This window comes from Maylandia zebra, linkage group LG12, assembly GCF_041146795.1.
Source record: "Maylandia zebra isolate NMK-2024a linkage group LG12, Mzebra_GT3a, whole genome shotgun sequence".
Classification (NCBI taxonomy): Eukaryota; Metazoa; Chordata; class Actinopteri; order Cichliformes; family Cichlidae; genus Maylandia; species Maylandia zebra.
Genome location: NC_135178.1, coordinates 16,538,707 through 16,557,544, shown reverse-complemented (window position 1 = coordinate 16,557,544; position 18,838 = coordinate 16,538,707). Strand labels below are relative to the sequence as shown.

Sequence of the window (18,838 nt, the reverse complement as noted above, 5' to 3'; positions counted from 1 at the left end):
GCGAAAAAGAAGAAAGAGGCGAATGCTTAAAAAGAAAAAAAAAACCCAAAAGGATAATTTTAATGTTAAAACATTTGAGCAACAATTATTACACAGGTATGTGTATTGCGATAGCATGGGATCTGCATTGACAGTCCCTGATTACAGTACAGTAGCATCAGAAGTAAGGGCTTCAACCTGAAAGGCACCAGCATCCAATCACAGTCATCATAATGCCAGAAAAGAAGAAAAATAAAATAAAATAAGCATTTCACTTCACAAATATATGTAGTTTGTATTCTACAAGCTACAGACTCTATTTGGACATTTGAATGCATCGCATGACAAGTACAAAAGAAAACTAATGACATCAATAATAATTCATCTGGCTCCTGTAGTGGCTTAATAAGACCTCTCATTCCATTTGTAATATTATAAAAGATCCCCAGACAAATAAAACATACACTGTACCAAAGAAAATACATACAAACATGCTACATGATGGAATTTGTTGAACTAATCAAGAAAGCACTCCTCAAATGGAAGGACAAACAATAAGAATAAAAATAACAATAATAATAATAATAATAATAATTAGGACTCTATCCTACGAGAAATGTTGTGCTTCCATGTCAACACCAGGGGGTGTAATTTTAAGTCATGTGTCCACACATCACATTATTCCCTGATTTAAAAAAAAAAATGCAGTCCAAACAAAACTGGCACTCTTGGCATTTGAAGACAGTCGTTGAGCTTTAAAGTATTACTGAACAGCAACACAAAGAATCTGACGATGTTAATTCAGGTAGTATTGAAAAACGTAGAAATTCTCCTCTGCCACAAAACCGTCAAAAGGCACGGACTTTTACTAAACATAAATCACTGTGGTCAGAACACCGAGTAGTGTTTAAACAGTAAGTGAAAAAATGTTACCACGTTATCGTCTAAAAGGTTTTACCCTGTTATGTTTTCAAGCGTTACTAAGAAACAACACAAATGCTGAGATTTGCTTGTGTATTATGGCCTCGACAAGGTACTATAAAGGTATATTGGTGCATTTAATTGCAATGTGTGTGTTTCAACACGGGAAACACACTGCTTATCCCTACAAGCTCATAACACACCTGATTATACCTGAAGTCCATGGCAAAATGTGTGAAATTAAATAAACAGGCTCTATATTTCTCTATAGTATAGTTTTCTTATTACTCTCTAATAACATGTAACTACACTAGACTTAGTATATCACCCATCTGAAGTTAGTTTGATCTATTTACATGATAATACTGCTGTGTTGTGCATTTGCATTATCCTGGCTGAAAAGCAACTGTTCAAGTGTGCATAAGTCTATGTATGCAATAACAATATTCATTAAAGGACTATTTCCAGAACTTCTTTAAGCGCTAGGAATATAAGGACTTGCGTTCTTCCCATTCTCTTCATTTGCAAGGGAAGTCTGCGATGCAAAGTGAACTTATGCAGTGTTTTTCAAACACTTTATGGGTACATGGTTTCCACTTGGACGGCAGATTCTTTCAAGAAAAAAGAACATTTTTTTGACAACAGACAATAAAGTTGAAGAAGAACTGAACTTCCCTGAAATAACCCTTAATAAATAACAATCACCGCAGGGAATGAGAGGAGAAGTTCTAGTGTGATTACAGTCAGATTTGTCATGTTTACTTCGTTTACATGTGTAGTAAACTCTGAATTGTGGTCTGGCTGGTTGTCTGGCTCGACAGGATTTGTAGAAAAGGTACAGGCGCCACACTCTGTATGTGCAGTATGTACCTTTGTGTGCACATGTACAGTATGTGGGTGTGTCTCACACCCCGGTGGGGCTTCGGTCTCCAGAATCAGAGGAGGACACGGACACGGAGCAACGCCTTCTCTTGGCCGCGCCGGAGCCCTGGAGCATGCTGGGATGAAAGCCTGGATGTCGCCGGGCGTGTTTCTTCAGGTGGTCGCTCCTCATGAAGCACTTGTCACACATCGGACAGTTGAAGCGCTTTTCGCCTGTGTGCGTGCGATAGTGACGGGTGAGCTCGTCCGATCGGGAGAACTTCTTGCCGCAGCCTGCCCAGGTACACTCAAAGGGGCGCTCACCTGAGGGAAACACACCCAGTTTTTGTTTTTGTACATTTACAACTAATCATATTAACCAACCCAAACCACTCCTTCCTCGCCACAAAATCAATCATGTCATCAAGTTACATTTGCACATTTTCTTTCCTTCTAAAAAGAAAACAAACTAAGAGTCGACCTTTTTTTGTGAAATCTATTATAGGACTTACTTTGAGTTTGCTGTGTGTGAACAAATACTCACTTTTTTAATACTTATTTTACAAAACATAAAAAAATCAAAATGATTATAAAAAGTCTCCTGTGGCACCTGCTTTGCATTCACACAAGTATGAGAATATGAAAAACACAGAGACCAACAAACAACCCAGAGGACTTGGAGGCTGTATTCTGCATAGCAACAATCAGAGTGGATGAAAAAACTTATTGTGATAAGAGGAAACAATCAAAATTAAAGCACAGACACACATTTGCGAGATTAATCAAGTGTGACAAGGAGAAGGGGGGGGGGGGGGGGGGGGGTGAAAATAAGACACAGGCTGCGGTCTGGAGCGAAACTAAGATCTGCTGAAAGACTGCTGCTAAGAACAATAACATGTTGACATCGGAGCCGTCAGTCAAGATAGCCCTGAGGTGAAACAGGGCACATTACTCCCTCAACAGCGCTTCCACGTGCTGAGCAGAACCACATGTCAGCTCTTGTTTACAAGCCCACGCGAGGGGAGTGGAGGTGGATGACGTATGAGGAAATGGTGGCGCAGTGTGCGTTACCTCCGGACAAGAACACGTGGGGACAACAGTGTCGCAGTGACCCGCGTGTGAATCACGACCTATTTAATGTGTCGGCAGATGTTCTTCCACTGTTACTCCGACTGCCAGTGCTGTATGATGAAGAGTGGTGGCAGGAACACAAAGCTAAAATCATTAGAGGCGTTATTGGGTCTCATGATGCCCAATGCTCCGGCGTCATTTATTACATCTCAACAATAAAGCTTCGCAAATATGGGCGTCCGCACGTGGTGTTTACCCAAGATCGCACTCTGGCCGCGTGTCCACAGGACGTTAAAACAAAGATTTCCTCCCCCTTGCCTCTCCACCTCTCTGCCAGCCTCTGGTCCAATATGTCCCGGTGAGTCACACCCCCTCCCACAAGTAGGCGATCATGAGACCACCTTTCCTATAATGTGGTTTTGCAGAAACACGTGGTCACGCCCCTAAAAGTCTCACAACACGAGACACAGGTCTGGACTCTTGTCCGTCACGTTTTACTCTTACTTTCTCGGTTAAAAGTCTTACGTCATAAATAAGAAAAATACGAAAAAGGGTCGAAGTAACGCAGAGCTGTTGGTATCGTGTCGCCTAAGCACCCAGCAAGCACCCCATCCCCTCTCACTTTACTTACCGGTATGGACCCGAAGATGGGCTTTAAGGTGGGACGACTTGCCGTACATCTTCCCGCAGCCAGCAAAAGGGCAGCAGTGTCTCTTCTCGGAGCACGGCAGTCTCCCCGCCGCCGCCGCCTTCGTGTTCCGGGGATGTTTGGCTTGGCTGGCCGGAGAGCCGCGGCTGTCCCCGCAGCTCAGGCGACTCCCCCGCTCCGCTTTCTCTTGCGCGCCGGCCTCGCTGCCCCCGAGACATCTGTTTTCTCCGGCGCTGACAGCGTTGGGGCTGCATTTGTTCAAGTCCAGCAAAATCCTCGCCACCATCAGTAAAGTCCTGTTCTCCTGGCTCTCTTTCAGTACGTCCTCCATCCGCCCCGGCGGTGGTCGGCTGGGGACGCGGTCTGCAGAGACGTCGACTTCCGACGACATCACGATCCCTGAAGCAGAGCCGGGAGGACAGAAGCAAAACAATAGATCTTGAGAGGCGAGGAAAAACTATCCGACAACGCGGATACAGTAATCAGTCCGCAGTCCTCCCAGGAAACATGCGGTTAATCATCCACACGTGTCGTCTTCAATGTGACCACTCCGCGCAGACTGCGCTTTTCTTGTCGGGGTTACGCGGAGGATAAATAAACGCCCCGCTCAGGAAAGATAGCGCTTTGAAAATGTTCCCCGGTTCCTCCTTTCTCTAACCTCCTTTCTCTTTCTTCCTCCAGATCCTTTTAATTCTAACGGACGAATCAAAATCACAGCGTTTGCCCACGGCGCTATTGTGTCCACGTCCCTGTGCGCAGACACACACGGGTCAACTTGTCCTATTTTACAGAGAGCAGCACTTTAGTTCAACTCCAAGAAACAATTTCGCGGAATCCCACTGCGTCATAATTAAACTGGACTGTGATTGGATGAGAAGAAACGTGACTCGGTTTTTGGGGGACTGCCTATTGACTAAAGTGAGTGAAAAGACCCTCGACTAATCACAAGACTGGGATTGGTGAAAAGGGCAAGACCACACTCATGTTACCTTCAGGGACTTAAGGAAAATGGTAAATATGGTTGTTAGAGTGTAAAAATGGATTTGAGGAATCATTAAGAAAAATATAAGTCCATGTAGATCTATATGTAGATACGTAAAAGTGTCGTCATTAAAAACAAAAGTCTAACCCTTTGTGATTTTGGATAATAAATACATGGAAAATGAATAATGAACATTGGTTATATTTGGTCAGATTTATAATTACATGCCTTTTTAATAACAAGTTTAATAATAATTACAAATTTCTTTCTCTGAAGTTTAAGTTTTGTAAGCAATAAATGGTGTCCTTTCCTCTTTTCTGGATGATTTGCTTCAGTCACTTGTCTCTTTCATCGTTCGGTGATCCCACCTAATTTGACCTGTGTAATGTGTACAAAACACTTAAGTATCATCCCTGTCATTCTCTTACAGTCAAAGCTTTTCTGGTAATTTCCTACCCTACACAGTAACATACAGCATGCTTTAGCACGAGCCAGCAGATTTTTTTTTAAAGATGACACAAAAAACTGTATATGTATATATATGTAAAATTATGAATGATCTGTTATGTATGGAAAAAATGGCTTGTGGTTATAGTTTGCCCCTGTGTTTTTACAGCTGCTAAATATTTACAAGTTCCACTTTAGAGGGCAGAAATATTGACACGTAAGCTTGTTTCGTGAGATAAAGACATCTAAGATAAAGCTACTGTTTTTCTTACAGTCACACTTTTTCCCGTGACTTTATAAAAACATTTTTAATGTTTACATTCTGATAGTTTCCTTAGTTTACGCTCACCCTAGAACTATGTGTTTCTTAATCCTGCCAAATTACTATTCACTGTGAACTAAACGAGGCAGCACCTTTCCCTTGCGCCTCAACATTTTCAGACTACATGTTTCCCACTGTCTCTTAAAAGTTTGCTTAAAAAAAGAAAAAAGAAGAAAAGGAATGAGTATAATACTGCCAGCCCACTTAAGTGAAATAAGACCCCTTTAGTTAAAAAGTGCAGGGGGTGGTTCACTTCTGGTCAGAGTTCCTAGAAAATCCTCAGTTTAGGGGCTGCAGGGATTGAGCAATGTGAGCTCTTGACAGTTCTCCCTGACGTGAACTTTGTAGTCAATAGTTGGACACATGTTCTTCCTTGGTTTTGTTTTTCTGTTTACCCACAGAGAGGTATGGCCCTTCGTTTTTATAGGACAGGACTCGGTGTTCTCAAAATATGGGTTTGAACTTTGCCTGGTGACAAACAACACAAATGCATAATTCAGACGAAGCTTACTGCCCCTCTGCTGCATGGATATATATATATATAGATATAGCTCATATAGATTCATATGTCTTGTGTTGAATCAATATGAAAAACAAGGATTATGAGGGAGTAGGATTCAAGCCAACTGCACAGAAATAACATAACAATAAGTTCTATTTTCTGCATCACAGAATAAAACTGTACAAGGACTTCTTGCTCTTTTTCCACGATCGCCCCATGCTGGAACTCCGCCCCATTTTGCTCCAGCAGAACCCCCAGATTTCCAGGAACAAAAATCTGGTTGAAACTAGGGTCTTGGCCAGATGAGTGTAGTCTCTGCAGCCACCCTCCCACTCCTCCTGCAGCAGAGCTGTAAACATTTCTGGGGAAGAGGAGGCGCTTCCTCGGCTGCCGCAGTTGCTGCTCCCCGCTTCCTCCTCGCACTAACGTGCAAAGAGTTCAATAGTGCACGGTGCATCTGGGTCATGTTGTTGTGGTGTCTTGTACGGCGATTGCGGCAAAGGTTGTTTTTTTTAAAGCGTGTGAGCGCGTGCGTGTCATGTAACCGAGAGGTGGTGGAGGAGGAGGAGGAGGGCGCGCGCATAATCTCAGTACAAAATGTTCTCTTCCACGTGCGGAGTATGAGCTGACGCACCACTGCTGGCCCTCTCCCTTGTGCTAATATAGGCTACCCCGCCCCTCCCCGGTTTCCAAACACTCACAGCCCGGCGGACTACAGGCACAGCGCGGGCACGGCAGGGAGTGTAAAACCTTCACGTTAATATGTAAAACCACGTTTGTATGCAGGCCCTGGCCAATATGACATAAATATATTCAAGTACTCAGTACTCAGCTGATTACTGAAGAATTTCTATTACAGCTGAAGAAAGCGTGTGAAAACCATTTATACTCTGGGACCAGTTCCAGGCTGTGTTTTTATGGCAGTGTAAGAAGTTTTACAAAGGACAGTCAATGCAGGGGTTTGTTGCCATATCTGCAGAACAGCTTGATGTGCTCCAGTGCCTTATGAGCCTTTGTTGCCTTATGTATCCTACAAAGACTTTTTGTTTGTTTTTGTTTTTTTATTAGTTTCTGCTTAAAACTAGAAGCTTTCAAGGTATTCTTCTGTGGGACCAACTCCCAGTTTGGATTCAGGAGACAGACACTCTGTTTTTAAGGTTACACTTAAAACTTTCCTTTTGACAAGGCTTAGTTAGGGCTGGATCCTGAAGCCTGGGTTCCCTTAAGAGGGTTAAGGGTAACCTGAGCTGCTTTTCTCACTCTACTACTGTAAGTCTTTACAATATCGCCCACCAAACACTGGATGTCGGATAGACGTGCAGATCATGTCTATATTGATCCATCACTTGTCACGCCGATGTCACTTTGCGCAGTGGGCAAGCTCCTTGAGGTGACCGCTGTTGTGATTTAGTGCCATATAAATAAAATTGAGGTGAGATACATCATAAGGGAGTCAAAGATGCTGATGTACCTGTAGCCGTTTAACTTCAGAGTTTAAATCATTGTCCCAATCAGATATTGGGGTGTTATAATGTGTAGCGAGTGTAGGAACTTTCATTCTTCTTTTCTGAAGAGGGGAGAAAGTCAGTAGAAGCAAGACACAGGTAGGCAAGAGGAAGGTGGGTGTTAATGGTGAAGATGCAAGGAGCAGTGCAGATGGATGCATTTAAATACCTGTGTTAAACCATCCAAAGCAGCTGGTAGTGGTGAGGGCACTCAGTGTGCTGTCATTCATTGCTTGAGTATCCACATGAATTAAAAACAGACAAGACACAAATCTATTTAATTGTTTATTTAACAATGCATGCCAGACATGATCCTATTCACATTGAAGAATACAGATTTGTATTTGCATCCAAATACTCACTACTTTAATTTCATATTATAATCTCTCTCTATCTTTCTCTCAGTCATCATTACACATCATCTCTGTACACTCTGAGTGGAAGAACTGCATGCATTTAAAGGACATTAAATAAAGTGTGACCAGTAGAGGGATAAGTCCCTTTTAGTCGAACAACATCAGAAGTTATTGCAGAAAAAACATGTGCGTGATACTCTAAAGCTTACGAGTCACAGGTTTCATAGGAGGGAAGCAAATCTGTTGATTATTATTATCACATATGCTCATGATTCCCCAAAACTTTAAGAGACAGTGTAGTAAAATATTTAAAAAATACTGTACATTAAGATTCTGTTGGGTTGTGTTGTGTTGGCATGCCTCCCAGTTATTAGTGTCATCTACACTTCCGATTCACACGCAGTTTAATTAAACGCACGTACAAACATACGCACACACGCATGCCTCCTGTCAGTACCTTCCACAACAGTCTCGTCAGCATATCGCAAACACAATCATGTACAAACCTTAACAAGTTTCTACATGCTTCGGACTTGTATGCTCTCTCGTATATGAGGATAAGGAACTTTGAAAAGAATAAAAGAGAATGTAAGGTCAAATAGCAGGGCATAAACTTTCATTCCAACGCGGTCATTTTGTTTTCTGACTGGCCCTGCAACGACTGAGGTGACCTCTGCCTAGTTAATCCCGTCTGCAACAGCTGTGACTCAGCGTGTTTCCATTTGGTTAGACAGAGTTTGGTTTGGTTCAAAATGCAAGAGTCAACTAAGCATGACTGCAAAGACATTCCTCACTTTTGTTTGTACTGTTGGTGTTTTCAACTTTTGTGGTAGAACAAGTTGATCAGGTATGAAGACATTCATGCATTGTATTGCCATTTCTGAACACCTAAACACAAAAATATATAGTTTTTCTATGATCAAAAAGATTCTGGGTTAGACTCATTAAGCACAGTGATTATACTGGACTCTTTCTTTCTTTCTTTCAACGATTAACTTTCCATCTTGCATCACTGGGGTAATGTTGTCCCTGAGCACTGACCGTCATCTTTAAACTATGCTATGACTTACATATGTGTTGAGGAAATTAAAACTCTCATCTTTTAGGTTTGCCATCCAGCCACTGCACACAATTGGGGTTAACTGCAACTTCTGTTGTGATTACAAAGTTAAAGGGACAATCTCCAGATTCTACCTAGAAAAGTAACTGGTCACGTGGTGTGGCGCTTTGCCCAGGACCACAGTTGTTTAATGTTTTTTGTAGCTCGCAAATTAAGAGACATCACCTGGGGGCTTTTAACAGTCCTGGATCATTAGATTTGGGTAGTACCACATGATTTAATCCAATTCGAGCAAGAAAGACCAGTTACTGCAATGACACCTACTGTTTATATCACATCCTCACCCTCGTTTTCGTGCGCAGGTTTGTTTGTTTTTTTGTCCTCCAAAGCTATTGTTGTCAGTGAGATCTTTTATGTGTTCTGGTGAAGAAATTCAAATAAATACCCATACAAGCAATGATACAGTTTACAGATAACAACAATTCCCCCACTCTGTACATCAGATGTGTCCAAAGAGAACAACAAATGTCTGTGAGAACATAACCACTGATTTTTTGGCCTCTTCACAACAGAAGACAAAGATGAAAAGAGGAAATTCACAGATTTATGAATCACTTCAGTCCCCACATACTCCATCCATGCCCAAAAGGCACCCTAAGTTTGGTATACTGGCAACTATGTATTGCCTTGTCAACATTAGAAAATTCTCATAAGCTGGTTGATAAAACATACAATAAAAACTACTTTAAATACTTTAAATATGATCGAAATGTACATTATATCAGACAAGTCTATATATTTAATAAATAATATAATACATCGTCATTTAGTGCATGTAGATGGTCATCTTTTATTAAATTGAAAAGCTTAATTAGAAAATACTCGACAAAAATATCACTGAGAAGATATAAATATTGATTTTTGTAATTCAAACAGGCATTTACTGCAATTATCAATAAGGAGCAAGAAAATGTCAATAAATAGAATCAATCTCAAAAGAAGAGCAACATGATTAAAACTGAATCATAAGAGTGAGAAAATATAAAAACAAACATTAAAAATCAGTAAGAATTCTATTGATTGAAGCTATTTTGTCTTTACAAAGCTATCGGAAAAAGACATCTTCTTTTTCAGACTTCTTTCTTTACAATAAAAAAAATGAGAACTTTTTTAAAAACACTGATCTGGCTTTCATCTTTTAATATTAATGACCCTATGTTTCCTCCTTCATGCCGCTTTAAAATGCATGCCTTTCTTAATAAATCTCAGCTAGAATGTGTATACTTGGCAACTCATTCCGAAGCTTTTCCAAATATAAATCAATCAGAAATAAATTCAAGGTCCTTCAATATGATCTGTATGCTTATTTCAATATTTGTTTTAGTATTAGGCAACTGCTTTTTTGTGTGTTTTTTAAAATAAGCCTCTTTTTGCAGTGACCTGCTTTGAATTCAATTAAAAAAAAGAATGAAAGGAGAAAAACAAATGGATGACAGTTATTGGATAGATGAAGGACGGATCTGTTAGGTGCAGGCGGATGTAAAAACCATTTCAAAAATAATGCCACTGCCGAAACCTGAAGGAAGAGGGCTGGGCTACAAGAGAGCTACGATTCTTGGAGTGAAAAGATTTTTGGTGTCAGGTGCGGGCAACTAAGGTTCACATCAGGTTTGCCCAGCAAGCGTTGCTTCCCACACAGGCTCATAACGCCCCCTTGTCCCCATCTATTGCAATTGCACTTGTAAAAGCTCTCTGGAGTCAGGTATAAACTAAGGTATCTCTCCAAGTGATATGTAGGATTTCACTGACCAAGTGTGTGCGCGGATAAACATGAGGATGTCACCATACGCGGAGCGCCTTTCTCTTTCACGCCCTTACATGATGCCTCAGGACAGTGCCTCAAGCACGGCCGCAGGAGATACATGGTGGCATGCCGACTTTTTGACTGCAGTGTGTTCAAATGCTGCTTTGTTTCTGGCAAAGATGAGTGCTTTAGTCGTTTCCTCTCTGATGCTACAATATACAAACAGAAGAGAAAGAACTGTATCCTTCAAAAATGAAATATTTATTTATTATGTGAAAGATTGAGTACTTAGAGGTAATTTGAAGTGCAGTGAAGTCCAAAGACTTCTGATCTCTTCACAAAGTGGCCAGAAATGTTAGTGTCTTTCTGGGTTGAGTTTATGCGAGTTAGGATTATATGAAGCAGGGAAAATGTATTTGAAGGTAAGGTTTTGCAGTAGTAATGACTCTATGTTGGCAAAAGAGGTGGGTGTCATTTCTTTCTTTCTCCTCTCCCTTGGCCTCTCAGACTTGACAGTGTCTACCATATAAAGCTGCTAGGAGTAACAGTATACTTTGTGTGTGACTAGTGTGACTGATATGTGATGTAACACAGTGAAAGATGTCTACTTGAAGTAAAGGTGGTGGGTGGAAGACATACAGTACGAATACACCTTCCATTGCCATAACACCAAACTGAGAGTTACTTAGCTACAAGAGGTAAAAACTAGTCTAGATTCATAGCTCTTTGTTTTGACTGGTGTACAGTAGGACCCCTATATCTCCAATCCTTCTCTGCAGATTCATGATTCAGAGTAAAGCTGCCCTTCAATACTGACTATGAATACATTTTTCTAATCTGAGATATAATGCGGGGGAAAAAAACAACCTTAGATCTCGTCCAGATTAGCATCTAAGGGCAACTTCACCCTGCTATCACTTTAGCCCTCGGCCCTCACAATACTCCTCTCTGGTCCTAACAGTGTGCAAGTGCACTTACACATCCTTGTCACGTGTAGTTTTGTCTATCGAAGCTGCGGAAAGCCGACGGAGCTGCCAGCTTCCTCATTGAGAGGCTGTCAGTTTTGGCTGTGTCAGGTCTTGCTCCAGACTTGCTCCTGAGGAAGGGGTTTCTGGTTCCTGCCAGACCCCGCCCCCCAGGCCCAGGCCCCCTGTCTGCCCCCAGACCCGGTCCTCTCTCCATCCTCTCACTCACCGACAGGCTCTTCCGGTGCGGAGGAGCCAGCGTGAGCGAAGGATGGGAGTCGTCTGACGAGCAGCTGTTTGCTCGCTCCAGCTTGGAGAAGGGGGAGCAGAGAGGGGCCCCACTGGGGCCACCTAGGACCCCTAGCCGAGGGGTATCAGGGGGTGGAACCAGGTCATCAGGGTCCTCAGGATCAGACTCTGTGTGACTAAGCTCTGCCTCTCTCTCTGGATGAGAGGAACCAACGTCCGACGGCTTATCAAAGGGGAATGAAGTGGAACCTCCAGGTGACTGCGAGCGTTCTGCGGGGGTGTATGGAGATGAGACGCAGCGTGTATCGATGCAGTCAGTGATGCTGGTGTACTCCGCGGCCTTTACCTGGACTCCGGCCCCAATCCCACCATAACAGCTTCTTGGTGTGAACATGAGGCTGTGTGACTTGACCAGAGGAGGCTCATCCAGGAATCCTGTGCCTGCGGTAGAGAGGTAGCGGCTGCTCTTAGAACGTTCGAGCAGCCCTGCTGAGGGAGGTGGGGATGGTTCCATATCCCAAGGAGGTAATGTGCTGTCTGGTAAGAGATGTGCTGAGCATAATGACAAATCAGCTGCAGCACTATCATCAAACATAGCTCCAGCAGTTCCGCTGCTGCCTGCACCGCCCTCCGAGTGCCTGTCGCCCAAACCGCTGGTGGCAGCACTGCTGAACTCCCGGCCTCCAGGCAGCACCGTCTCTATTATATCTGACTGCAGCGAGGAGTCTCTCTGGAGAGGTGGGACCATACGGAGAGGATCTAGAAAGACCTCCGCAGGCCCCACCTCTTCAGACGTTGAGACATAGATATCAATGCAGGATGACGGACGGTGCTGCTGGGAGACCGATAACGTCGCCAGTGGGAGGGGCTTAGACTCCTTGGGGCCGGCAGCTGAGGACACAGATTGTGAGCTGTTGGCTCTGTGGAGACTGAGGGAGCGGTCTTTGAAGAAACTTTCAGCTCGCTCAGCTCTACTTCCCCGTTCAGCAGCACGACCAGCTCCAACATAAAATGAATGACTTCTGGTCCGTGTTGCTATGCCAGTGGGCGAAGGAGGAGACATGGAACCCTCAGCTGTTCCCTCTAGAGCCTCCTGGAGGCGGTAGCAGTTCCCCTCTGTGCTGTTAAAGCTGCTTTGACGGAGAATGTATGCGGCTTCAGGGCACTCAGCCTGGCGGAGTATGTATGCAGAGTCTGTGCAGTCAGACGAAGTCCGAGAACGTGCTTTTTGGACCTCCCCGCGCTCGACACCAGTCATGCGCTCCAGCGCTCCAGTAATTCGTCCAATTAGCTCTTCCATTTGGGCCAGACGAATATCAACAGTCTGTAGTGATGCCTTCATGAAGTGTTCCCTCTCATTGACTTCCTCTAAACGCATCGCCATATTCTCCACCCTGACAGAGGAGACAGAAATGAGAGAAAAACATCATAAAAGCACTGGAGGGGGTAGAGTAGAGAAGCGAAAACAGTGTGTGTTCTTAGCTACACATTTCTGTACGCCAAAGGAAATTCTAAATTCACTTTTGTGTTATCAGATTGATCAGCTTCTTTTCTCTCTTTGCCCTTAGTTTCTTTTGCTAGAGTGCGCTGGGCTCTCTTGGCCATTGTACAGAAAAAGAAAAATGGAAATAAGTATTGAAATATGTTCTATATTTCTATTGTTTGATGGTTTTAATACGGACACTGCTTTTGAGTGCAGCCATGTCTGACCTTTCAGAAGTGACTCTGATTCTCTCATCATTGGATGAGTGGAATCTGTCATCTTTCTCTCTGAAGTACTCCTCTATACACTGCTCCTCAAAATCATGGACTTTCTTCAGTTCGTCTTCTGTGATGAAAAGCTCTGTGGATGAAAGGGATTGAGTGTGTTAACGCTAACTATTCAGAAATACTGAAGAGATTTCTTTTTTCGTAAACAGACACTTTTATTGCACTAAAATGGAATAAATGTAACGAGTTCTATTACAAAAAGCTTGTTATTGTATGTGTGCAACTCACTCAGTCCATAGTCCCTTTCATCGTCATCATGCTTGCGCCATCGACAACACAGGTGCTTGAGGACCATAGTTATGTGGCTGAATATGATGAGAGGTGGAGGAAGGACCGGACGTTCATGGAAGGTCATAATGAGCTGGTAGCGCTGAAATTTCCACACCTGGTTGGAGATGGACTTGACCTCGAAGAATGTATTACTACAGACAATCACAGATAGAGACGCCATACAAGCCGAGAAAGATTACATCTGCTGTAAGCTAAAATAAACCGAATCAAGAGAGTTTTGAGGAGAAAGTCTGACTAAACCTTCAGTTTAACTGTTGTGTCTTATATTGTCTGCTTTTTTTGTAATAACACTAATGCAGAGAAGAGGACGACTGCATTTGCTTCATTGATTATATAAAAGAGCAGCAACCGACCATTAGTCTGATAATGTCCATGTGGAAAAACCACCATCCCATTATGATACTATAATTAGCTACCAGCCTCAGTGCCCAAATAAAAGTTACATGTGATGCCATTTTTTTGAATATGAGGGAAAAAAACATCAATAAAAACAATTTAATATTGCTAAGATGAATCCTCATCTTTGTCATCCTTTCTTATGAGAGCTAGAGGACAAGAATAAATAATTTCTGCCTTCATGCAGCCAAAAATAACTGAGTTTTGTGCTTCGCTGCATTTCTAAAACACTGCGGTGTCTACTTAAAGTGCAAAAGCTAAAACTATTGGAGGGTTTTACATACTTGAACACAGCAATGAGCAGGTTAACCAGGAGTATGTTGGCCACCAGCAGATAGCAGGCCATGATCGCTGGAACAATCCAGGCACCCGTCTTGCACGGAGGCAGAGCCACCACCACACCGTCCTCTGTAGTGATGTTCTGCCCACAGGGGGCTGCGCATCACCACAAAATAAATACAAACAAGCAAACAAGTTACTAGAAGGCAAACTATATCTTTAGATAAAGACATCCATTCATCATTAATAATATTTCAGAAGAATGTTTTGCACAAAAAATAAATGAAATACATGCAGACACATAATAACAGATAACAAACAGACGATGCTGTATATAATCAGAATTAAAATAAAGCAAAACTAAGAAAATTGAAGAAACTATCAAACATTCAAATGTATACTCGATCAACTAAAAGAGACAAGCAGACCTCAAAATATATATATATTTTTTTTTTAAAAAAATGCACGTTTCCTTATTTTGCAAACAAACAAGAAGCATAATTCATCATTATGCTTCTTTTCTTAAAGTGGCGGTAGGAGAGAGTGGAAATCATAATGGTAGGGGTTTATGTACACAGATGTGCATCTGATAACAAAATACACACATACACAGAAAAAAAACACATTTGTCATGTGTCACCACAGTTTGCGTTTACAATATATTTAAACATGTCGTCCGTGTTTAAAATATATTGTCACATATGCGAGCCATAGCTTCATTCAGCAATGGTTGACTGTTCTGAATCATTTGAGATGTATTTAGAATGTTTTTTCCATCTGTGATGGTTCAGTTGCTGTGGCTTATCTGGGGAACATTCAGCATTTGTTGTTGGTTTGTTTGCTTTTGAGATTCATTCTACTCATACTCATCATTGCTTGGTGCTCAATTGTTTCACGCAATGCAGCCCAAAGACAGAGAACTGAAGTAATTTTTCCATTTAATTTTTTTTAACCTTCCAAAAAATTTGGATTTAAAAACTCTGACAACTGAACCACTTGAAAAAACAGATTATAGATGATGAGAGGTGGTTAATAAATATGTTGTGGTGCTGATGTGTGGATGCTTTTGTTTTTATTCCTGCGTGATGTTGTATTAGCTTTTGAGTCTCAGTGCTTAGTCACGTTAAATGTCGGATTTATCGGCTGAAATATTTCTCCAATGTTGCAATTGCTTCGGTGAGAAGCTGAGCCGGCGTAAGGGGAGGGTGACATGGTTTAATGTGACAGATGGAGTTGTCATGGCAGGGTCACTTCTTCAAATGGGACAAATTAAAAATCGAATAACAACGAGAGGATAAGAAACATCAACGGAATATCAAATTTTAAACTTTGATATTTCCTCCTGATGTGAAAGCCTGCCAAAAACAAAGACCAGACACATTTGAATAGTGCTGCTGCCATGTAACATTACCATTTGCCAGCCAGTGCAAAAATTTGTGAGTCTAAAGTTGCTTGCAGGATATGGCCTTAGGTCAAGCTACTAGTTGTCTCAATAAAAGATCTGGAGAAGACTGATAGTGTCAGGGAATCAGGAGTTTTGGATTCTTTTAAAATCCGCTCTGTTATTTGTAGAAAACACTGCTGATATTCAGTAGCTGACCCAAGATGCCAACACATGAGGGCAACTTCAGCCTTAGAGCATGGAGCTGCATGCACACTTTTGTATCAAGTGGTCCTCTAGTGGTAGCAGTGGGCATGACATGGCATTAATGTGACGATGATGAAGGAGAGGTGGGAGAGGTAGATGTGGTTAAATTAAGTTCTATAGCTATAGATTTACTGGGATTTTGACTGCATTGGGCAATGTGGGATGGACCATTATTACGCCAGGTTCCATGAGTGCGTAAGTAATTTTCGACCAGCCAGAGTTTTTCATTCAGCCTTTGCTGTACCTTCCTACTATGCATATCTGAAACAAAGAATGAAAACATTATTTCAGATCTCTTCTCTTTGGGCCACTCCTCACATTCTGTACACACCACCAAATATTACCACACAAAAAGATAAGAACGGAGCAGCACACAAAACTCACTCTCACTCTCTGGACATTTCCACATACACACTTCTCACAGTCTATTTATAATTTATTGAGTCAGAATGTCACTCTCTCTACATGACTGCAGATGCAATTAGTCTCCGAGGAAAACAGTTTTATTATGTATGTGTTACACACACACACTCACACACATGCGCGCGCACATAAACATCTTCAAGTAATAGTTCAAGCTGTGAAGAAATGAGTGAAAATGAAATCTAATTTCATACTGAGACTGGTGTTTTCAGTAATACTGCTTCCGTCATTCCTCCCTCCTTCCTCCTTACAAAAACGCATTTTGTCTAACAGCTTACACTCTCGCCCCTGAACTTACGGTCAATCTGGTCGGCAAACACCTCTCCGTAGATCATCCAGTAAGGCATGAAGAAGATGTTCCTGGCTAGCATCCAGGATGGGTCTTCGTTAGGGTTAAGAATGGCCTGACGTGCCACCCCAAAACTCATCAGCACCACCAACATGATGATCACAAAATACATCATGTCGATCATCTGACAGAGGGAGAGAGGAAGAGGAGAAGGGAAGAGGTGAGTGGTTAAAGGAAAGAGAAAACGAGGACAGGATATTTTGAAAATAATGACACTGGATGGGGAAATAGGTAATGAGCGTGTCTGTCACTGCAGGAAAATCAGTTGGTCTGCATTTGCATTTTTTGATTAGTATTCTTCCCAGTGTAAGTTGGTCAACTGAAATTTAATTTAACTTGTTTTGGAACGAAGCCTGAAGTCAATATTTAAAATGCATTTAATTTAGAGCAATCTCTGAGCACTTTCAGGGCTGAAGGGGACACTCTCCCTTTGGGCTTATTTATCCTTCGAACACTTTTGTGCATTTTTTTGATGCACTCAGACTGTCGCTCATCTTGCATTCAGATACCCTGTTAAAGCAAACTTGGAGCTACAGCTGTCACCAAAGTTGTTATTACTAAAAAGAAAGAAAAGTGCAAGGCACACTAATAAGCAGAATAAAGCATCAAAACTAGTAAGAACACAGTTGATACTTTTGGCTGTAACTACAATGCAATTTTTACATTTCTTTATTAGCTTTATTAGCCTGCATAGATAAGTGCTTGGCACCAAAAGATGGTTAAACCTGAGCCCAAGTAAAAGCAATGGCGGTGTAATTAAAAAAAATGACTCAATTACTCAGATAATAAGATAAATCTAAAAAGATTTATATTAAATTAGGTGAAACACACATTTGTTTTTACTGTATGTGGACAGGAAGTGCTTGCATGTGTAGTCAGTCCCCTGAGCTTGTTCAGAGCCAGAAAAAAACCCTGTTTATGCCTGTGAACAACGTTGACTTCAAACCTGCTCATCACATATGCAAATTATTTGAGTAAATCACTGTCAATTTAAGTAACTCTAACTAACTGCTGATTTTCATATCAAAGAGTCTGCGTCCAGCGGTAAACAGGGACATGCCCAGGACAGTCGAGGATCAGAAAGATACAGAACTGGCTCTTTGATCCCCCTCCCCCCGTTGTTTTATCTCCATGTCTGTATCGGCTCTGATCTTGAACTCTCTACGATCAAACAATAAAGTTAAGAGGCACAGAAGCTTGTTTACCGCTTACAGATTAAACCTTTGCAATCATCAAACTCAGTAAGCTGTTACAGTCAGTATACTGTAGATGATGTTGGGCAAAGTCAGAGGGTAAACAGATAGGCATGAAGGCCAGATAATGGAAGGAAAATATGAAAAATACTGCAGATTATAATAGGGATGCCTAAACACACAGAGTTGACTTCCCCTTCCTCTTCTCACCATCTTGCCGATCATCATCACATAGGGACCCAGGTACTTGTTGACGCCGAAGATGTCGAGCAGCCGGATGTACCAATAGATGATGTTGACACAGTAAATCACCCGTCCATAACTCATGAGCGGTGGCTCCTGGAGACGCAGCACCATGCCGACAGAGAATATGAGGATGGCCATGAGGTCTGTGATGTTCCAGTACTCCTGAAGCCACACCTTCACCTTCTGTAACAACTTTCCCGGCTCAGACATCAGGATCTAAACAGCAATCAGAGGAAAATGAACAGAAATGTGGATGCTGTAATGCAGAGATGACAGAAAATGGCATTAATTAAATACAGACACTAAAGGGTAAAATAAACAGTGACTCTAAAAAGTGACAAAAATAGCACAACAGAAAAATGCACTCTATCACAACCACCATAAGAGGGCAGCATGAGTTCACCTATCGGAGAATCTAACAGCTCAGAATGAGCTGACACAATGATGAATGCATTTCATATACTTACAGTAAAAACAAAGCCACAGAGGATGAACATAATATGGCCACATACCTTTATATTCTATTCACTTTACTCTTTTGCTTTCATGGTTTTCCCATTTCTGTGGCCT

The 18,838-nt window shown here is 41.9% G+C and overlaps 2 protein-coding genes across 10 annotated transcripts in view; both read right to left on the bottom strand.

Moving 5' to 3' along the window:
• Positions 1 to 26: 26 nt before the first annotated feature.
• klf9 (Kruppel like factor 9) lies at positions 27 to 4,330 on the bottom strand. The gene is made up of 2 exons (XM_004544348.4): positions 3,464 to 4,330; positions 27 to 2,085 (listed from the first exon to the last, which is right to left on the bottom strand). The coding sequence occupies exons 1-2, from the start codon at positions 3,870 to 3,872 to the stop codon at positions 1,805 to 1,807; spliced, it is 690 nt and encodes a 229-aa protein (XP_004544405.1). The 5' UTR covers positions 3,873 to 4,330; the 3' UTR covers positions 27 to 1,804.
• A 3,181-nt stretch (positions 4,331 to 7,511) lies between these two features.
• The window catches only part of trpm3 (transient receptor potential cation channel, subfamily M, member 3), a 162,905-nt gene continuing 151,578 nt past the window's right edge, over positions 7,512 to 18,838 (bottom strand). For 5 of the 9 annotated variants that reach the window (XM_076890779.1, XM_076890777.1, XM_076890776.1 and 2 more), the window contains 6 exons: positions 18,233 to 18,484; positions 16,779 to 16,953; positions 14,415 to 14,565; positions 13,672 to 13,865; positions 13,384 to 13,516; positions 7,512 to 13,067 (listed from right to left, as the gene is read on the bottom strand). In XM_076890779.1, coding sequence (XP_076746894.1) covers positions 11,447 to 13,067; positions 13,384 to 13,516; positions 13,672 to 13,865; positions 14,415 to 14,565; positions 16,779 to 16,953; positions 18,233 to 18,484 — 2,526 coding nt within the window. In that variant the 3' untranslated portion in view covers positions 7,512 to 11,446. Of the gene's footprint in view, positions 13,068 to 13,383; positions 13,517 to 13,671; positions 13,866 to 14,414; positions 14,566 to 16,189; positions 16,319 to 16,778; positions 16,954 to 18,232; positions 18,485 to 18,838 lie in introns of all 9 variants that reach the window. The other 4 variants (XM_076890774.1, XM_076890775.1, XM_004544343.3 and 1 more) reach the window with 1 other exon arrangement.